Source organism: Astatotilapia calliptera, chromosome 17, assembly GCF_964374335.1.
Source record: "Astatotilapia calliptera chromosome 17, fAstCal68.1, whole genome shotgun sequence".
In the NCBI taxonomy this organism is placed as follows: domain Eukaryota; kingdom Metazoa; phylum Chordata; class Actinopteri; order Cichliformes; family Cichlidae; genus Astatotilapia; species Astatotilapia calliptera.
In genome coordinates this window covers 31617539-31639774 of record NC_137438.1, presented here as the reverse complement: position 1 = coordinate 31639774, position 22236 = coordinate 31617539, and the positions used below count along the sequence as shown (strand labels likewise).

Genomic DNA, 22236 nt, shown 5'->3' with positions numbered 1-22236 from the left:
GATAAACAAATGACAAAAGTTCCCTTTTTCACTACCTGCTATGGAAATTGTGTTAGCAATGGGTCCAGAGTTTTTGTGGGGGGTTTTAAGAGAACTCTTATTTACAGCTTATTTATTTCTTGCTATTTAAGTCGTGCTGACAGATTTCTTTCGTGTACTACAGCAGAATTTCTTCAACAAATAGTAAAACTGAAACATACTGTTGAAATTACACAATTTTTGTTATATAAATCTCAGGCGTTACATGTATAATTAAACTTCTTCAAAGTGGGCTTACTTTGACATTCTGCTTTTGAGGGATTCCTCTTAGAAATCTCAATTCAGAAGTCAAGTTTCTCTGCTACATTTTTGATCAGGCAGATTTTTCAACGCTCCTCCAACGCCATCAAGACGCGTCGCAGGACCCAGTGAAACTCACATGTACGCCCCCAGTGTGCGTGTCTGAGGTTAAATAGTCTTTTAGTGTGTAGTTTATAAAGTTTTGAGTACATAAACCGCACAGTTTGTCCGCAATGAGCTCCCAGATTACTTGTATCGGGTGGGTAAAACGAGGCGTTGCCAAGGAAACCCCGGATAAAGTAAGTAACATTAGCATGTTAGCCGACCGGCGGCTAATCTGTCAACATGGCAGTGCCCAAACTTTTACACGTATTGAACCTCGAGCAAATGGCACATATATTTTAAAATAATAAAGCCACTTTTAAAATTTAACTCTAGGTTGAGTTGAGCCAGGAGGAGCTCCAGCGAATCATCACTGAAGCGAAAGAAGAATTGGGGTATGTTAAAGGCTCACTGCTCCCGTGTATCCCATCACACTGTGCCTGCTGTCATGTACTTTTTGTTTACTTCTTTGAATGCCCCCAGGGAACTGGCAGCTGAGGACGAAGAAGAAGATGCTGAGGGTGTACCTGTTGAAGAGAGTGATACTGCTGAAGTGCCACAGGATGAGAGTGAAGAAGGAAAGGAGGAGGGGGATGAGCTAGCAGAGTATGGCCTGGATAAATATGATGAAGAAGACGCAGGTGAGGAAGGGGCAAGGTGCTCTTTGGTTATTTGAGTAGATTTGCCGCTTCATCCCATATCTTCTGGTGCTCTGCCTCTGTTTTAGTGACGGCTAATCTTGGTGACAGCCTGGCTGGACTCACAGTGTTCAGCTCTAATGAGGAGGATCCTTACATCACCATCAAAGACACAGTGAGTGGCCTCCAAAAATAAGTGCATGCATTCTGTGTTGTGCCTGAGGAGCTGCTATAAACTTTAAAACCCCTCATTTGTTTTCCAGTGCAAGAAATTTGTGTTAATTATTTTGGATAACTTCCTTCCTAGGACCAGTATGAGCGCGAGGACTTTCAAATCAAACCCACTGACAACCTGATCCTGGCAGGCAAAGCAGAGAAGGATTGCTGCAATTTGGAAATCTTTGGTAAATGCCTTCATTTACTGACCCAGTGGACAGATAACAGAGGATTGTCTTCAGCAAATAGAAGGAAGTTTTGTTCATTGGATACTGCTGCTGTGGCTTAAAATAAGCTAAATGTGTTACTTTGCAGTTTACAACTCAGAGGAGGACTCCCTTTATGTTCATCACGATATTCTCCTGCCAGCCTATCCACTGTGTGTGGAGTGGCTAAATTTTGACCCAAATCCTGCAGAAGGAACATGTAAGAAAACATCAATGATAAATGCAATTTAGATAAAGTCTCTTGTTTCGTTGTATAGGACCTTTTAGCAAGCACTGTCTCCTGTTTGTGTGTGTGTTACCCTACAGCTAACTATGCAGCTGTGGGCAACATGACCCCTCAGATAGACGTGTGGGATCTGGATGTGGTGGACTGTTTAGAGCCGGCATTCTCTCTGGGGAGCAAAAAAGCCTCCAAGAAGAAAAAGAAGAGCAAAAAGGTAAAAACCTAATTAGTGGTTTTATTCTCAGCAAGAAATTGAACCCTCAGATGCCCATCAGAGTGAGAGTGTGTGAATTTCTATCGCTTTCATTAAATCCTGAATTGATTTTTAAATGTAAATGTATTTTACCAGAAATATCAGAATCTCAGGTTAAAACTCACAAAACTATTTCAACAACTGCCAAACAACTAAATAAGGAAATGAGAGCAGGTAAAAAGATGTAAACAATGGGTGCGGATCCCCTCGTTCACCTGACAGCACGTACATAGACACGACATCAGGTGAAAGCTGACGTCTTACAGATTTGAAAGCTGCAGGTTTCGTCACTCTCTGACCAAAATTTACTGAACCAGCAACAAAAGAAGATCAAAACTACGCTTCACGTTTGAAAAACATTGTCATGAATTCCCTCTTACTTTCACTGTTTTGCTTCCACCAAGATAAAAATCACACTTCCTGCACAGCCCTCTCTCTCAGTGTACTCAGAGACCAGTTTACCGTCAAAAGTCTCCATTTTCTGCATTATTCATTTGCTCATTACGCACCAGTCTACCGTTGTGTACAGTGCTGTCGGCCGCTGTAACCTTGCTCTGCTTCACTTTAGCAGTATCAGATAATATTCATATGTTGATTTGTGGTTTTCTTCAGTTTTTGATCTACTGCAGAATATTTTTAAGGCGGTTATCTGCTATAAAAAGTCAGGACAGGAAAATCTTCATGTTTTTCTGTGTTTTATCCTCAGTTACTTTGACACAAAGGCATCTGCTGTGATGCTGGCACCTCTAATGAAGTCTCACAAGTGACAGATTTGTTTTTGTACATATAAAAAATATGAATATGTACTGATAAATGATCATAATTATAATATTTCTGACTGTTTGAGTCAAAATTGAATTGAATCGATTCAGTTATAGAAATCAAATAGATACCCAGCTCTAGTAGAAAGCACTATATTAGTACCAGTCCATTTAGTAAACTCTGAAGGGTTTAATATAGGTTGAGACTGAGTTGGTAATTAACGGTTTCTGTCTGTTCTTCTAAAAATAACAGGGGGCAGCAGCAGAACCTGTTGAGGGGCACACAGATGCAGTGCTGGATTTATCCTGGAACCAGCTGGCCAGGTCAGTATCAGATTACATTAATATGCATTCATCCATTTTCTACCACCTATTCTCATGTGGGTTGCGGTGCAAGGAGTCTAAACGGAGATGAACAGGCCTCCGTTTACTCTCGGAAAATGGACCCATTTCTAATGGAGAGCCCAGATTTCCTGTAAATGAAGCTCATTTCCTCAGCTTGTATCTGAGCTTTTATTATTTCAGTCTCTACCCCCTGCTTCTTATCATAGGTGAAGGTAGGAAAGCAAGTCAACCAGTAAGCTGACAGCTTTGCCTTCCCAGTTTGGTCTCTCTTCACCACAACAGACTTAAACATGCTGCATCAGTTCATCTTTCAATCACACGATCCACTCTTCCTTCCACTTGTAAACAAGTCCCAGAGATACTTGAATTCCTTTACTTGAGGCTGAGAGATGTGCATATACTTTGTTTATATTAGATGCATGTGGTATAACTGTATGTATCTGTACATCAGTGGGTCTTTCCTGAAACACAGTCCCCTCTTTCTTAGGAACGTGTTGGCTAGCGGTTCTGCAGATGAAACTGTTATCTTGTGGGATATGTCTCAAGGCAAGCCAGCCAGAACCCTGCGCAGACACACTGATAAGGTATTCAATGAGAAATAAAAATACAATTCACAGTTTATATTGAGTGTTGCATTCCCAGAAATTACAGCATTAAGCTGCTGGGTAACAAACATGTTTGTCTTTCAGGTCCAGACGTTAACATTCCACCCGTTTGAAGCCCAGACTTTGCTATCGGGATCTTACGACAAGTTCGTGTCATTTGTTCTCCTCACCACCAGATTTTATAGGAAAATTTTGGATTGACAAAAGTTTGGAGGCTTAACATGTTCTCTTTACAGGACAGCTGTACTTTATGATTGTCGGAGTCCAGACAGCAGCTATCGGACGTGGAGGTTCAGTGGCCAAGTGGAACGTTTGGTCTGGAACCACTTTTCACCCTGCAATTTCCTGGTGAGTCCTTAAAACATCCTCCAGGATTCTTTAGTAGACAAGCTGTGCAGAACACAGTAAAATGCATTTCAATTTACAGAGCATCCCAAGTTTTCTAAGAAACAAGTGCTATTCTCAGCTCCCATAAAAGTGCCAGTGCTCATATTAAATGTCATTTGTTTAATTTTGGGGGGCATGTCTGAATATGCAAAGTGTCATCGCCACTGTTTGTAAGACAGTTTATTTAAAATTTCTTTACATACAAATTGTTTTTAACTGTAACAATGACTCTCACATCAAAGGTGAAGCTTTTGCCTGGGCCTGAAAAGGTGCTGACTTGGAATATTGCTATGCTATGACATAACATAACATAACATAACATGTTATGTCAATTTATCTCTTCAGTAGAGAGATAAATTTGGCATTTTCCCTATTAAGAAGTGTGTCACTCCCTTGGAATTTTTCAGGGAAATGTAAGGTGATCAGGCTTGGGAAGCATTTGTTCAGCTGACACAGAATGACCCATCTGTTACGCCTTCTCCCAGCACTGGTGCTTCACATTGATGTTTTTGGCTGACGTCCAGGTCATTTTCAGAGCTCGACCAGCATAATCACATGTAGAGATGTGGTTTATGCTAGGGAAACCACTTTTGTTTCAGTCGCATTGTTTTCACCAGACAATAAATTACAGATTTTTTTTTCTGCTCAGTTTTTTGATTTTTCATCAGAGGATGAAAAACAAAATTATACAAAAGCATCAAAGCTTAACCGCATTAAATCACATTCCTTTTAAAACCCGGCTGAGCAGCTGTGACTCCAGCTGGTGTGTGGTCATTGTGCAAATGACTTTGCGTATCTCATTCTGTTGATTTTGTCAGTTCTTCATAAGCTGTGTGCTTTACGTGTGGGGTTTTTTTTTTTTCTTATTTTTCAGGCGAGTACAGAGGATGGTTTTGTCTACTGCCTCGATGCACGCTCAGATAAACCGGTGTTCACACTGAGGGCACACGATGAAGAAGTGTCAGGTGTGTGTGTGTTCAGTCCCTTTTTTCAGTTTAAACTCTAGAGAAGCTTTTCTTTTGTAAGAGGCTTTTTTTTTCTTGGAAATGAGTCATTTGGGAACATATGGAAGCATTCGTTGACATTATTCATACATACCAGAGAAATGTGGGAAAACTCGTGGTTGGCTTTTTTCCATCATCATCTCAAAACCACTTCCTTTCTGGAGGAAATCATGAAGACAGTTGGGTAACACTGAGGCTCTGTGATTTAGCCCAACCAAGTGGAGCCTTCCTTTCCTTGTGTTCTTGAAAAGATACAGTAATGACTGTGCTATAGAAACCACGCCTAACCCCCTTTGAATTCCTGCAGGGTTGGCCCTCAGCAGCCAGATTAAAGGATGCATGGTCACCTCTTCAGCTGACAAACATGTTAAGATATGGGACATTTTAGGCAACAAACCCAACCTGGTGCACTCGCGGGATATGAAAATGGTAAGTTTGTGGTGTGTTGTGGATTATTTTTCCATGTGTATAAAAAGTGGTTGTTAAAAGATGTTTAACCTGACTTTGTAACCTGTGATCAGGGTGTGCTGTTTTGCGGGTCATGTTGCCCCGACCTGCCCTTCATCTATGCCTTTGGGGGACAGAAGGAAGGTCTGCGAGTTTGGGATATAAGTGATGTTGCAGCAGGTAAAGTTAAATCATTTGTAAATCATGTGAAATTAGTTCCAAAAGCAACTGCACGACTTGTTCTGTGGTTATCTAAAGTGGCAAACATTTATTTTTGATGCTGTTTCAGTTAATGATGCTATAATGTTGTTGTGACTGCTTTTAGTGGCCGAGGTCTTTGGCAGTCGAGAACGCTTGGTGGCAAGTACGGGATCACAGGCATCCAGCACTGCAGCCACATCTGACATGGAGGTCTCCTAGTGACAGTCTGGTTAAAATGGATAAACTGAGCTAATGTGGAAACACATCAAGCTGCCATGCTTGAGGTTTCTTTGTGGAAGCTCCACTGAGAGGCTGGCCAACCTTTGAAAACCAGGCTCAAAGGAACCAAAGAGCTCAGTTCAGCCACATATGAGGCCGCTGACAAGAACATTTAAAGACTTGTTCAGGAAAGTCGAGGAACAGTTGCTCTTATATTAATATAGGTGGACTTCTTTGGATTTTTGAATGACTGGGTGAAATTTAAAATCAAGGCAGTTTTTTTTTAATGTACATTACCAATGTATATGCTGCTTAGATTACTTTCTCAAGAAAGCCATGCACACTGATCTGAACAGTGGTTTTATACCCTTTTCTGCTAATAGATAAAAATTTTGGGGGGAAAGTCTGTACAGTTATTTGATTTGGCTCAAGTGTAAAAATAAATAATTAATGGACTCATCCAACTTTCATATATTCAAAAAATAAACACAGTTCATTAGATTTGTGTTGATTTTGTTCTTTGGTTTTCAAACCACTTATGAACCACTAGATGGATGTGTATGGATGTGCGGTGTTTAAATATTTATGTGGTTGTACTGTACATTATTAGCCTGTAATCTTAAAAAAAAGTAAAAGACTTTCTTTTGGGTTTTGTGCTAAAATGAAGTGCATTTAAAACTGGACCTAATACTAAGAATATATGGAAAAATAACCACCTATAATGTAAAGTGTGAAACGTAAGAATTCATAAATGTTTCCGTTTACTGTTAGTCACCAGCAGGGCTGAGTAGTAACAGACTATGAGCAATCAATGTTTTTAAATGATATTAAAGAAAAACATAGAAAATAAAGGTATCACAAGTACTACATGATGCATGTGCGCACTGGGAATTTGAACTGAGAGTATTTGTGGGGATCCCAGGGTTCAATTGTATTTTATTTTAAACAAAACATTTCTAAGATATTTAAAAATATTTTATGTAACAGCATGAAGTTCAGTTCATTTTGGAGATTTTGAAATAATTCAAACATGTTAGATGTTAAGTGCATGTTAAGTGCAGGAGTTACAAATAAAGCCAGAGTAGAAATATTGAAGGAGATGGGTGTAGCAGCGGAACTATTGAAGCCGACTCAGAAAGCAGAGACGGAAATATTACAGTGTTGCACATACAAAATAATGAAGCATGGCGTCGGGTCGTTTGTGCAGACTAAACAGTCTCCTAACGCGACTCTCCGGTCGCACTCGGTTATCGTGTGTACAAAGTAAGTTTTATGCTTTATTTGTCATCGTTGGCGGTCATGTGAGTTTACAGATTTAATGGTTAACAGCGATGGCAGCGGTGAAAGCTAACAGGCTAACCTTGACAGTTTAGGTGGCGAGTCTGACTTCACTGTCCAAAGCACAGTGTGTCTGTACAAACAAAAAAAAAAAACTCGCTACGAATAATTTAATATATTACAAGTTTACACGTTTCCTAGTGACTGTAAACGTACCACATGTTGGGCACAGTAGCAGCATCATGTCTAGTATCTGTGTTTAGTAGTTCCTGCTGCTGCCTCCATCCTTGTGTTATGGTCTCTAAGCTTTCAGAGTTTCATTTATAGCTAAGAAGTTGAACCGTGTCCATTTGTGTCATTAGTTGTCTGGACTTGTGTTACATCTGTGTTGGTTGTGTTTGTTTTCCTGCTGCAGCTTGTTTGGTCCCAGCTCGCCAGAAGTCCAGTGTTGGTACTACTTCTCTTGATGGACCTGAATGGTTTGTATTTGTCAAATTAAGATGAGATGAACAAAGACGAAAGTAGTTAGCTTACCTTGTGGATTAGAATTAGCATTGCGTGTTGTATTGTCCAAAAGTCTTGAGCAACAATTTATTTCATTACTTTAAATTTTGACTCCAAGCAGCCAGATGTAATGTGTTGTAATTTTTAAAGAGGCCTCAATTAGTAGTTCTCCTTCTTTCTGAAGAACTTTGAAAGTTTTTCTTTGGTCATTGGTGCCTTTTTCACAGTAAATTCACTCCCTTTCTTATGCATGACATAAGGAAACATAAATTCCTTATAAAGACAACCAACTCAAGGGATGAAGTGTATCCTTAAAAGATCGAAGGAAACTGAACAAGTGGAGAAAAAATCCAGCAAAGACTTGACACAGCATGCCTCGGTCGATCCATCTACTGTTCACCAGTGCCTCATCAGAAATGGTTTCAGTGGAAGTTTAGTTCATTCTTAAGGAAGAGAAAAGGCTGAAGTATGCCAAATTACAAAAAAACTGGACTGAAGATTTGTGGCATCAGGTTTTATGGAATGATGAATTAAATTTTAAATCTTTGGTTCAAATCATCATCAATATGTGCAGAGGAGGTCAGGAGAGAAGTACAACAGCCACTGTGGAGGGTCTGTCGTTGTTTGGGGGTGTTGGAGATCTTCTCAAAATAGAACAAACAAACTCAGAAAAGCATCATAATGTTTTGGCTTACCACATAATACTGTCAGGAAGGAGTCTGATAGACAACGGCTTGACTTTTCAGCATGACAATGATCCCAAACACACTGCCAATGCAGAAAAAGTATGGCAAAACACACAATGGAACACCATCAGTCATGATTGGCCTCCCCAGAGCCCAGACCTCAACATTATTGAAGCAGTGTGGGATCATTTTAATGGCTAGTGAAAGAAATGCAGCGAATATCCAAAGAAGAGCTTTGAATTTCCTTCAAGAAGCCTGGCGAACTATTCCTGAAGAATATTTAAAGAAATTACAAGAAAGCTGCCTAAGTGAGTTCAGGCTGTGTTGAAGAATAAAGGTGTTCATACAAAATAATGACTTTCAAGCCCATTAGAATTGTATAAACTTAACAATGGTTTACATATTTCCCATTTAACTAGCAAAATATAAAGAATTTGTTACTTCAAGACTTTTGCAAAGCACTGTAGCTGCAGAAATATGTAACATTTTTGTAGTTGTGTTGTTGGAATAATTAAGTTTTAAAAAAAAATGTGACAACTACTTAAGTTTGACATAGATACTAATCTTTCAAATTTTTGGCTTTAGTAATGTGGATATTGGTGTGACCTCAGATGGAAAAACCATAGTGTGCTACCATCCCACTGTGGACATTCCCTATGAGCTTACCCAGGTAAGGCACTACTGTGCAGGTTTCAGAAGTATTCTGGATATAGTTTTAGACCTGTTATTATTTTATAACAAATAAACTTGAAGTATCAGACTTACAGCCATTAGAAATGATGTAACTGTTCTGTGCACAACAAGTGAAAAAGCTTCAGGATTGCAATAAAACACCGTGTATTTACAAAACGGGAAATTAATCTTTGCAGCCTATAGAAAGACCAGACCCAATGGCCAACCAGGTCGAGACGCACGACCAGGTTTTAAAGGCCCACCTCAGCAAGGAGGTGCTCAAGGACAACGGCCCCACAATAGAAGAGCTGAGCAAGATGTTCTTCACTACAAAACACCGCTTTTATCCAATTGGACAGTAAGTACACAAGTAACACACACATAGGCAAAGGTCTGTGATGAAAAGGTTGGTGGGAGATTTGCCCCTATGTTCTTCATCTGGTCTCCCTTTAGTAATTTATTGTTGATTTATTCCTCCAAAGTTTACATTTGGATCAACAAGATGAATTATGTATAGAAAATTGTTTATCTGGATATATCTATGTTACAGGTATTATTGGTATTGCACAGTCCCGATCAAAGTTTAAGACCACTTGAAAAATGTTTGAAGTGATCAGCAATAACGGTGGAGCTACTTATTACTGAGTTTGGGTTTTCTGTTTTGGGGTGATTACAGGTCTTTTGTTTTTTTGCATGCTCAAAAAAAGGTTTTGTCTCACTGTCATTTCTTCTTGTTGCATGTGGAAGCTCTACCTGGAACCTTGTTACGATCCAACCATGTTTGTTTGTAATTTTTCAAGTGGTCTTAAGCTTTTCATCACCATATTTACTGGCAAGCTGGAGGTCAGAAATAACATATTGAAGAAATTTCCCTTGAAAGTGGGTTACTCAACCTTGTTTCGTCTGGTTTGCTGATTTAACAGTGTTAGCACAGCAGATTTAGATGAGTTGCCAACTTTGATGAGGAGACTCTGTCGCTCCTTCTGTTGTTTTTATTCATTGGATGATTGTGAAACTGTAAAAGAGCTGAAAGAAAATGTGCTCTCTCTTTAAAAATGCCTCTGTACTTGTTGTTCTGTATTGATCGTCCTCTGTTTTTTTTGTTCACAGGTATCGAAGGCGACGCATAAATAAGGACCCACCGAAGGACAGATAGCTACCAAACAGCAAATGATATCCTTCTGTTGTCACTATAATGTTAAATAAACTGTTAAATAATAAGTTAGTAGTTACTATTTTTTTTTATGCAGCCACTACACTGGACTTCACAGTTGCAGTAGAATTTTCTTTAGACTGATGATATAAAGCAGGGGTTCTCAAGTAGCCTGGCAAGTCACACGTGTGTCTTCAGAGTTTCCAGGTGTGCAGGTGTATAGATCCATATCAGATATTGTGATGTCATTATGTTGGCTAGCAGCCACCTACCAACCTCCTTTATGCACATGTAAACACCTTTTATAAAGGTGTCGTATCATTTTCATTTCATGATGGTAGCATCTAGTTCATATCCCTGAAACTTTAATTATGAATAATGATTTATGATGTCAACGTGTTGCCTAGCAACCAAAGAGTGTTGTAGCAACGTAAACATAATGAATGAAAATTAAATTTACTATATTTGTGCTCAGCAGACATTTAGTTCTCATTAAAGAGGTACGCTGAACAGCTATGCTGAAAAATATAGGAACCCGTTAAAGAGACACTACTTCTGCTACCTAACTGTTAGCATAAAGGACAACGTGTGTGGGGAAAGTGAATCACTTTCAAAGCACAACTACCTGTACAACACAGCAGCAGAAGAAGAGGGGAAAAGTTCATTCTCTTTAGGATGTATTTTGTGGGTGAACTGTGGTCTGAATGTCACCCGCTTGAAGCAGGTTGTGGCAAGTGATGAGTGTGTCAGTTTTAACGCAAATGTCATAATGCACCTCACATCTGATCCACATTTGGTAGATCTGTGGCTGTGATGTGTCACTTGGATAAAAAACGTTCTTCAGTCTGTTGGGCAACAGGTCAAACAGATAGTGACCAGGGTGAAAAATGTCTATATTGATTTTAAGGCTTTTTTAACAACATCTTGGTTTTGCAATCTTGTTGAGTGTAACATAGCAGAAGCCCACTCCACAGAGCTGAATTCTCCACCTTTCTTTAGCCTGCTGTCCACACACTTAGATTCCAAAAGATGCATCAAGGCAACTCAGGATTTAGTGCCTAAAATTCTTTGACACGCAGACTAGAGGAGCTGAGAATCAAACCATCTATCTTCCAGTTGGTAGATGAACTCTACAGTGGGGCAAAAAAGTATTTAGTCAGCCACCGATTGTGCAAGTTCCCCCACTTAAAATGATGACAGAGGTCAGTAATTTGCACCAGAGGTACACTTCAACTGTGAGAGACAGAATGTGAAAAAAAAATCCATGAATCCACATGGTAGGATTTGTAAAGAATTTATTCGTAAATCAGGGTGGAAAACAAGTATTTGGTCACCTCAAACAAGGAAAATCTCTGGCTCTCACAGACCTGTAATGTCTTCTGTAAGAAGCTTTTCTGTCCCCCACTCGTTACCTGTATGAATGGCACCTGTTTGAACTCATCATCTGTATAAAAGACACCTGTCCACAGCCTCAAACAGTCAGACTCCAAACTCCGCCATGGCCAAGACCAAAGAGCTTTCGAAGGACACCAGGAAAAGTATTGTAGACCTGCACCAGACTGGGAAGAGTGAATCTACAATAGGCAAGCAGCTTGGTGTGAAAAAAATCAACTGTGGGAGCAATCATCAGAAAATGGAAGACATACAAGACCACTGATAATCTCCCGCGATCTGGGGCTCCACGCAAGATCTCATCCCGTGGGGTCAAAATGATCATGAGAACGGTGAGCAAAGATCCCAGAACCACACGGGGGGACCTGGTGAATGACCTGCAGAGAGCTGGGACCAAAGTAACAAAGGTCACCATCAGTAACACACTACAATGGCAGGGAATCAAATCCCGCAGTGCCAGACATGTTCCGCTGCTGAAGCCAGTGCATGTCCAGGCCCGTCTGAAGTTTGCCAGAGAGCACATGGATGATACAGCAGAGGATTGGGAGAATGTCATGTGGTCAGATGAAACCAAAGTAGAACTTTTTGGTATAAACTCAACTCGTCGTGTTTGGAGGAAGAAGAATACTGAGTTGCATCCCAAGAGCACCATACCTACTGTGAAGCATGGGGGTGGAAACATCATGCTATGGGGCTGTTTTTCTGCCAAGGGGACAGGACGACTGATCCGTGTTAAGGACAGAATGAATGGGACCATGTATCGTGAGATTTTGAGCCAAAACCTCCTTCAATCAGTGAGAACTTTGAAGATGAAACGAGGCTGGGACTTCCAACATGACAATGATCCAAAACACACCGCCCGGGCAACAAAGGAGTGGCTCCGTAAGAAGCATTTGAAAGTCCTGGAGTGGCCTAGCCAGTCTCCAGACCTCAACCCCATAGAAAATCTGTGGCGGGAGTTGAAAATCCGTGTTGCTCGGCGACAGCCCCAAAACATCACTGCTCTCGAGAAGATCTGCATGGAGGAATGGGCCAAAATACCAGCTACTGTGTGTGCAAACCTGGTAAAGACCTATAGTAAACGTTTGACCTCTGTTATTGCCAACAAAGGTTATGTTACAAAGTATTGAGTTGTATTTTTGTTATTGACCAAATACTTATTTTCCACCCTAATTTAGGAATAAATTATTTACAAATCCTACCATGTGGATTCATGGATTTTTATTTTTTTTTCACATTCTGTCTCTCACAGTTGAAGTGTACCTCTGGTGCAAATTACTGACCTCTGTCATCATTTTAGGTGGGGGAACTTGCACAATCGGTGGCTGACTAAATACTTTTTTGCCCCACTGTATGGCAGTTTGCGTGGAAACAAGTATAAGTAACAAGGTTGCAAATCTGTGCTAGCATTAATGTTTTCTCATAAAAAGATGTAAGCTGTGGAGTGAAATGGACTGTGAAAGTCAAAGATGAATGTCGTTATACAAATAAAGGAAGAAATCTTTGAAATTCATTTAGCTTCCTTTGGTAATATGGCAATAGGGTTGCATTAGTTAAGGTAATACACGCAATGCAGTCAGAAAAGATAATAAAGTGGACTGCCCTTTGGTCTACCCGTGATGTGTGCATGTGACTTGATATGTCACTTTTTCTTTGTTATGTCGCTCAACAATTACAAGATACATGCATTCATAAAATAAAGAAAGCTGATTCATAACTTAAAATCTTATACTTGACAACCAGTTTGGCTGTTAAGACGTTGGGACAAATTGGGATTTGGGGAATTCTCCAAGGCTGTTATGTATTTTAAACCATATGTGTGAACCACTTATTTAACAAGAGCAGCTGTGATTTACACAACAAATTAAAGTTTTAGTATTTTGTGCATAGACTGTTTTCAAATTCTGGGGTGTGACAGAAATTTTCCTGCAATTGTAGAATGGCCCTTTTATTTTGTCTTCTTAAAATAGTAATAGCAGCATTAAAAAGATATATATATTCAGAACCCTTTGAAAACATTTAACTAAAGTTTCAGGTTCATAATATGTTTTATTTGTTCATTTATTTAGTATTGCAGCATTTATATTTTACATGGAAGTCTTTAGACATCAGCATACTTGTCTACGTCATCTGAAGCCACCGGAAGCGTGAGTTATCTGTCCCCGCCCCAGCAGCTCAGTCAATTCAACCTGAAGAGAAGGCGAGTCAACGGCTAAAAATATAATAGCTAACACAAGATGGCCGGTCTGCCTCGTAGGATTGTAAAGGTACTCCTGTCATCGGACAATATGTATATATCATAATGAGCCGTTGAATGTATTTTATAGCGGTTATTCAGTGCCAATATGGACATAGACGTGCAGTCATCTCGCGTGTAGCCTGGCGTTAGCAAGGCTAGCACATTTAGCTCCTGTCGAGCTAGCTCGCTTGTCTGTGTTTTGTTTGCCACTTCCGTTTAGTGAATTCTGCTGTGACGGTGGTTGAATTTTTTATACGTGAGGAGTTCTTAACTCGCTTAATTTGCAATGTTAAAGTTATTGCTTTCTTACATTTTCAGTATGACTCGACTGATTGTAGAAATTTGTCCCAGTCGCCCTATGAATGGATTTGCTAAGTGAGCTAGGCTAGCAGTTTTAGCGTTGCCGATTAGTACACATGTCTGATGCTGATGTGAAGCGCTGCCCTTGTGCTCACGAAACATATGTTCGAGCCCAACTACGCGAGCATGTCACCTTTTGTTTAGTTTTTGTATTAAAATATATGGAACTAAAACAGAAATGCAAGGCCTTAAGGGCTGCGGTCTCCTCCCTTAGCCTCACCGCAGCTTCGCTGGGCCAGGCCCGGCAGTGGGCGCGATCAGCCTTTTCCGCTACGTCTAGCAGCTCTTCCTCAGGTTTAACAGGTTTTCACAACCAGTAACACGACAGTAGGCAAAGTGGGAAAACCGGAATCAGCTTCTGTTTATAAACCTGTGGCATTTTGCTTTACATTCACAACAAAGAAACGTTTTTGTTTTTTCTAATTCTAAGAGTGAATCAGTTTCCTTCCTGTTTATTGCAGATGTTTTGGTGCACCTGCTTAAGCGAATGCAGAAATCTTAAATAGATAGTCTACTTCCTCCATGTTCATTTTCGCACAGTGTTCATTGCGGTAAAACTCTTTAGCAGTTAATACACCCAGTAAAGTGGAACGATCCTTGCACTGAAACAGTTTCTAAAAGTAATCTGGACAAATTTATTCAGATTGACAGGCAAAAAAAAATCTGCAGTCAATCTGATAACTGGTTGCTTCTTTAAACAGCGATTATTTATTGGCTAATTTGTTTGTTGATGTCTCAGAGTTTTAGCAAGAAAAGCTATTTGAAGAGCTCCCTTTAAGCTAATGTGATTCTGATTGGCTGCCCCTCGTAAACGGAAGGTTTGAACTGCAGTTTTGTTTAGAGCAGTCTGAAACCACAGTTTTTGGCTCACATACTCTTTATTGCAACTGTATTTTTTGCTTAAAAAAATGTTTGTACTCTGCCACAAAAATATTTCCATATTAAAGATAAGAACCACTTCTCTAAAGCATGAACAGAAGTACAATGTGAGGAAGGGGAAAAAAGACTACAAGAAATAAAGGAGGCAATGGAGAGAGAAGGCTTGTTTTAGGTATTGTGAAATGATTGGTTGAATTTCAAAATTTTTTTTAGATTAAAATAAAGTGGAGCCACTGAATTATTTGTCAGTGCGAGGCACTGCACGGACACTTGACTGCCTTTAGTTTCCATTTTAAATAACTTGTGGAAATGTTTTCTTGTCTATATATAGGGTAAAGTGGAAAGTATCTGTGTGACTAAGCGGGGTGAAATTGTGTATTATGAACCATTATGCACTTAAAAGTCTGTTGTTGACACCCTCCTACAGTTCTTCATGCAACACTTTTTCTTCCTTTTTAAATTCAAAATGTCAACAACTGTGTTTCTCACTATGACCTTGCTCAGGAAACGCAGCGGTTGATGGCAGAGCCTGTTCCAGGGATCACTGCTACGCCTGATGAAGGGAATGCACGCTACTTCCATGTGTTCATTGCAGGGCCTCAAGATTCTCCCTTTGAAGGAGGCACATTTAAACTTGAACTATTTCTTCCAGAAGAGTATCCCATGGCAGCTCCCAAAGTGCGATTCATGACCAAAATCTATCACCCCAATGTTGACAAACTGGGAAGAATATGTTTAGACATTTTGAAAGGTAAGAAAACCGTGAGATAAAAATAATCGACATGAATTTTTAAAAAAAAATATTTACATCCTGTTTTCTTTTTCTGGTTGATGTTGGTGTGAAACAACACTGACAGCATTCTGCAGGACATGATTGCAGCTTTTTTCTTATTGCTTTGTAAAAGTGAGGAGCATCAAACAGTTAAAGCTTATGGCTTTTATGCCTTTATAGCAGTCACAAGTTCATTTACTTGCAATTCCAAGTACAAATGTGTGGAAACCCACTGAATAAGAGAGATAATAATAATGCTTTAGGAAAACACTTACTTGCATTGGCATTGTTCTGTTTTTGCAATGAGCAGGCAGTGAACATCCGACATGTTAAAGCCTGTTGTAGAGAAAAGTATACCTTCAATTTTATATAAAGAACTCATCGTCTGAAAGAAGAATGAAGTTAGGTGATTACTTTCAGTAGGGCGTGGAAATAATACGAACCATTTTCATGTTATACTGAACTGATTTATTGTTAACGTCAAAATATGAGTTTTTAAATTGTATTTGTAAGAAAAAGGAAGATTAATTCATGACATGTGTTCTAGATCAAGATTTGGGGGATGGGATAGATAACATTAGATTGGAACACTGTACAGCCATATTTTATGTGATGATTTCATTATGATTAAACTATTTTATTTAAGTGAAATTGTAGCAAAGACAATATCAGATTTTTTTTTAAGGCTCATTTTAAGTTTTATATCTGTAACACATTTTAAATGATTGGAGACAAAGCCTTTGTTTTGCATCAGCTTTTCTGATGACAAGCGAGGTGTTTCCTCTTTAGAGGTGTATTTGATTTAAAAAATGCAATAAAATTTCACAATTCAGGTCCACAGGAAGAAAGCTGCCATTCGACAGCTTGCTTCTAAATTCTTTTTCTTTAAGCAGCTGAGTTTTCTCTTTATTTTATGAGTGCAGAGACAAACTTTGTTCAGTGGTTGTTCCTGAGCCCGTGCACTGATTTCTGCTGCAGAATCGAGTCTGTTTCAGTTCTCTCGTGCCTTGTGTTCACTGATTTCTTTCAATTATTTTAACGATCATATGCAGCGTAGATTATGACAATCCCAAAGTCTCTGCATTTTCTGTTGAGCAAACAAATGTATTTATAATTTATTTGAGCACATAAGCATTATTATACAATGATAGAATCATGGATTTAATTTTTATTATCTTGATATTATGTGGTAATGGAAAGCAAATTGGTATATAAAATGTATCAGGAAAGCATGCAGCTGTGTTTGCATATATGTTTAGAAGGGAATGTGGAAAATAGAAGAGATTGTTTAGCAAACTGATCAGCACTAAAGGACTGCTACTCCCTCATATGTTTTTTTTTCTTTACCTTGCCTTTCTGATCAGCTGAGCCCTGATATTGACTGCTTTCCTTTTCTGCCACTAGCAAGTTGTTGACAATAGGTTTACCATCAGATTTGTTTCTTTTTCCCATTAAACCCACCAGCCTGTTCCTCTTTTTCCTGATCTTCCCACAGACAAGTGGTCTCCAGCCCTGCAGATCCGTACAGTGTTGCTATCTATCCAGGCATTATTAAGTGCTCCCAATCCAGATGATCCACTGGCAAATGATGTTGCAGAGCAGTGGAAGAAAAATGAAAGCCAAGCCATTGAGACAGGTGAGGAGAAGATTTATTTTTTTTCTATTAGATCACTCGGGATGGGCTTTGTTAAACTGTATTTCTGCTGCCACAGGTGGTCACAGGTTTCAGTGTGAGAAGTGCTGTGACAGATGGTAACAAACAACAGCTCAGGTCTTGACCTTAACTGTCAGCCACTTTACAAATAGCTGCAAATTAGCCAAAGCTGAGATGATGGTTTTCTTTATGGTTCATTTCCTGGGAGGAGAAGAATAGCAACCAGAAAACAAAACAACAAACCTGTTGGTGACTTTGTGGGAGGGGTCAGCTCGCTGACCTACTGTAAATAAAGCCAGGTGATAGTAAGAGTTCTCAAGTTTGCTTGGCAGATGACGCACGTGAGAGCTGCATATATTTGTTATTCTCCCAACATTTTGTGAAGCATATATTTTATCAGCTTAAGAAAATAAGTTGATGCTCATGGAGGTCTGCACCTAATGATCTTGTTGGAGAGTCTAGTAAAAGAAGTTGATTGGTTTGTCTCGGCTGATATGCCACTTCTGAGTGTACAATGACAATGAAATTCCTCGGTCGTGACTCACTTGATGGTATCAGTTGAAACCCGCTAAATAAGGGAGATAATAAAATGCATGCGTGTATGCGCAGCAGTCAATCATGAAACAAATTCTTACGTGTTGTTAAAGGCAGTCTGAGATGGGCTGTAAAAACAGGGTTTCTCTGCCAGTTTCCATGGAAATCTTTGTGACTAACCAAACCAATACATCATTTAAATATTCTGCTTGTGGTTTGACTGTAAAAGCAGAAACACATAATGAGATCAGAAGCCTTTTTTGGTTTTGTTTTAGGATATCAATAGTTATTTGTGTGAAATCAGCTTCGCATGGCTCAACATGATGTTCTTGTTTTCCTCTATCTACAATCCAAACTCTAAACATAATAAAGTTTAAAGTATGTAAAGCATCAAAAACAAGCAACACAGAAATGAAAAGCCTAAATATTAAAATTTTGTATTTGGAAGTCCTGTGACCTCTCAGGTGCTTTTGCTGCCTGTTCTGGGACCTTGCAGCACTCTACTTATTTACTGTTATTTACTCAGCCAATGGCCCTCATACCAAACAAAACCCTCTTGTTTTGTTTCCTCCTCAGCCCGAACATGGACCAGGCTCTACGCAGGCAACAGTGAAGTATAGAAGAAGAGAATCGAGGCGTCTGAATGTGATCCACAAAATATACTCCTATTCTGTCATTTGAATTTAACGGACACAAAAAAAGAGGAAAAAAAATATTATAAGTCCAAATCTATCTGAAAGAAATGACATGAGCAGCAGACCTCTGGGTGACATATGTTAAGACGTGTTAAATGTGTGTTAGCCTTTTTTTCTTTCTTTTCTTTTCTTTTTTTTTTTTTTGTTTGATTGTTTGTTTTCTTTCCCCTGTGTTGCTATTTAAATGCATGGACAGAGAATGAGACCCTCCCCATTACAGTCTTAAAACTCACAATACAATGTGTTGTCTTTAACCAGGCACATACTGGTACGTTTGCAAAGTGTACATGCATTAAAGCTGTCGTTCTTTTAACACATGCATTATTTGTCAACACATCTGTATGTCTTTATGTGTTAATTCAGCACTGCACCGGTAGAAATAGTAAATGACACAAACTATTAATAATGTAGGTTCCCAAAACTAATTTAGAGGGGGGGGGGGACCCAAAACAATTGGAAGGGGGGGAAAGCAAAAACAGCAGTTTAAATGCACAGCAGGGGTGAATCGGAAGGATTTCACACAGGAAATGCTTCCTCAAACTTTTATACAAGCTGCCCCTAATGTAAGTGCCAGGTTTGCTAATGGGGAATACATATTCCTTCACAGCCACAGCTCATGTTTTAACGAATTTAGTCAGTGCCTAGTATCCTGCAGGTTTTGTGTATTCATTCACACCTTACCATTGGAGTCAGGTGTGTAGAAAAGATGATACAAATGTTCTGATTAGAATCCATTGAATGGGGATTCCTGCAGTAATACAAGTGCTGCTGGTTGGTTGTAAGCCTGTTGTCCGAAAGCTTCAGCAAGTCTCAGAAACTTGATTCAATCTTTCTTTTATTCATTTTTTCCTTCTCAGTTTTCAGACCCTGTTTAGTTTGGGGAGGGTGGGCGGAGTACTTCCACAGCCTTAAAAAGTCATTCCCAACACATTAAGGGAGGCAGATGATGGTCAGTGTTGAAAGAAACTGTAAATATCATAGCAGAGTAGCGTGTGTTGAAAATGACGTCAGCTTTTTAAGTGTAGGAAGTTAACTTGTTGGTTTTATGTTCATTTTTAACTATCTGTCCATGCTGTATCTGTTGCCTGTTTTCGATTTTATTTTCAGTGTCACTTCATGTATCATAACCAAGCTGATAACAGGACGGTTCAAACTAGACGCCAGAGGTGAAGGGGGTGTTTTCTTTAAGGGGGAAGTTGCAGTTCTTGCCATTGATTACAAGGTTGTTTTCAGAGTTTTCTGCTTTTACATTTAATCAGTTCCCGTGGGTAAATTTGGTCACTGTGGAAGCAGGAAGAGCGGTGTTACAAATAAAACGTGTTCAACTTCAAAAGGATTTTTGATTGGCTAAAGAGAATGGATGTCACGCACACTGTACGATAATCCCACAGGGTGTGATTCAATTTGATGAACACTTCAGAAAATATAGAAACTTTCCTTTTAAAAGAGATCAAATAACGTTAAAGGCTCACTGCTACATTGCCTGTACCCTTCATGTTGCTTCATTGTGGCTCATCTGAGAGAGGACTGACCGAAACCTGTTTGTAGCTTTTCATTTTTTTTTTCTTGGATTATCACAGGCTTTGCTTAGATTTGATGGTGTCCAGAAATATTAACTCTAACTGCTATATTTGCGGAAGCCTGGAAGACGGAGCACGGCTTAAAACCTGGTTAATTTATTGTTTCCCTGAGGGACTTGATGGTAATCTAAAGGAAAAAAAACAGTCACTGGATTTTTGAAATATATTGATCAACATACTGAGCTCAAAGTGAATAATCAACTCCCCATGTGATGAATTAAAAAAAAAAAAAAAGTTCTGTCAGTAATTTCAGTGCATTTGCATACATGGCTCTTCAAACACTCTGGTAATAAACTGAGTTGAGTAAGTAAGAGGAGTCTTTGTTTAATGTGTGGATGGATGGATGTTTCCAGAGCTGAAAGCTTACAGCTAAGATTTATTCTACACCCTATAAAAACACAAAACGAGCTCAAGGCTTATGAGTTTCTTTCATGTTAAGATAAGATAACCTTTATTAGTCCCACGTGTGGGAACTTTGTTACCAGCCCTGCTGCTGGTGTCTGCTGCCGGGAGACACAGCAAACCTTGTGACAACACACACGGATGGCATCTGACAAGCACACTGAGAAAAAACAAAACTAGAGAAAAATTCATTAGAATAAAGGGAAAGCAATGATCTGTGGCCAACACCTATAAAACAATCTCCTTTCCCTTAGCTGGCTTTTCTTGCCTCTCCACTGCACATGTTGTCACTTTCCTTTGGACCACAGTAGGTGAAACTGATTCACACTGGTTTTTGCTTCATAACTGGACGCCCTTTAAGTTTGAGGTATACTCTGATGACAGAGTGCTAATTTTTGAACAGCGTATTAAATACTCCATCCTTAAGACATTTCGTATTTTTTGCAAGCAGTAGGACCATTCATGTCCAGCGGAGGGAGACAACCACAGATTTAACCATGCTGAGTCACACAAAGTGAACTCTTTACTCATAACTCGGGGCGGAGAAGTATGCACATCCACAAAACCTTTTTGCTGTGGGCACACCCAAAAATACTGAGTCAGAAACCCTGTGAGCAACGTCCAAGTTTAAGACAACTGGTTTCTGAAATTCTCACACCAGGACACATGACCTTTCTTCCTCATTCTGATGTGCATTTTTAGCAGTTATGTCATGTCCAAATTAACTGAATTACTGCCATGTGATTGGTTGATTTGTGATAAATAGGTGGGCATAGAGTTTGTATACATAATCCAAAGGTTATTGCATCTTATAAAGCCTAGAAAATCTTTTAAATTTATTATTATCATTTATTGTGAGTGTATTAGCCAGCCATATATTATCACCATTGTCACCAGATGGCGCTACAAGCAAAGGTACCTGGAGCCTGAGACTTCTTCCTCAAGATTTGTGTTCTTTTCAGTTTGGTCACATCTTAACAGGTATTTTAAACATCTGAATACCTGATGGAATGCATTCAGTATTTTCTCTTAACTATCTGCAGGAGTCACCTGTCTTGAAGGCCTCATGTTTCATCACCTGGGAAAAATGTTTCACAATGTTTTATGACTCCATGGCTTAGTTTATATGACAACTGTGAGTCATTCAGGCGGGTATGTAGCCATTCTCTGAATGAATGTGCAGTAAACAATCCCCTCTTGCTATCTGTAGCTTCTGCAAAACATTAACCAGTTACAGAGGCATTTGTCTCTGGAAAGGGAAGGGTTTGTTGTTGCAGCGGTCATCCTCAGAAAATCTCTGCTCGGAGTCAGATTTCAAAGTCTTAATCATTATAACTTGTCACATTCCTCACGTTTACATATGAGTTCAAACATGCCGGCATCAAAAGCATTACATGTTCTTATAAATATATATATAATTTTGGTTGATTATGATTTTAAGAATCTGGGTCCTTCTCCGGTTTACTACTCTGAGACATGGTTAATCATCACCTCACATATGACCTTGTATTACTTGAACCAGATTTTAT

The 22236-nt window shown here is 39.3% G+C and overlaps 3 protein-coding genes across 3 annotated transcripts; all 3 read left to right on the top strand.

Annotated features, from left to right (window-relative positions):
- The first annotated feature begins 375 nt into the window (after window positions 1-375).
- pwp1 (PWP1 homolog, endonuclein) lies at window positions 376-6408 on the top strand. Its single transcript, XM_026148150.2, has 15 exons — window positions 376-578; window positions 718-776; window positions 865-1022; window positions 1109-1194; window positions 1327-1423; window positions 1551-1661; window positions 1769-1899; window positions 2953-3023; window positions 3532-3628; window positions 3734-3795; window positions 3886-3997; window positions 4911-5001; window positions 5348-5469; window positions 5562-5667; window positions 5813-6408. The coding sequence occupies exons 1-15, from the start codon at window positions 513-515 to the stop codon at window positions 5905-5907; spliced, it is 1464 nt and encodes a 487-aa protein (XP_026003935.2). The 5' UTR covers window positions 376-512; the 3' UTR covers window positions 5908-6408.
- Window positions 6409-6553: 145 nt separating this feature from the next.
- mrpl42 (mitochondrial ribosomal protein L42) lies at window positions 6554-10268 on the top strand. Its single transcript, XM_026147123.2, has 5 exons — window positions 6554-7170; window positions 7601-7664; window positions 8961-9045; window positions 9245-9405; window positions 10158-10268. Exons 1-5 carry the CDS (start codon window positions 7092-7094, stop codon window positions 10201-10203), a joined length of 435 nt encoding a protein of 144 aa, XP_026002908.1. The 5' UTR covers window positions 6554-7091; the 3' UTR covers window positions 10204-10268.
- Window positions 10269-13364: 3096 nt separating this feature from the next.
- Window positions 13365-20616, top strand: ube2nb (ubiquitin-conjugating enzyme E2Nb). Its single transcript, XM_026147439.2, has 4 exons — window positions 13365-13859; window positions 15575-15821; window positions 17338-17478; window positions 18607-20616. Exons 1-4 carry the CDS (start codon window positions 13830-13832, stop codon window positions 18648-18650), a joined length of 462 nt encoding a protein of 153 aa, XP_026003224.1. The 5' UTR covers window positions 13365-13829; the 3' UTR covers window positions 18651-20616.
- The last annotated feature ends 1620 nt before the right edge of the window (window positions 20617-22236 follow it).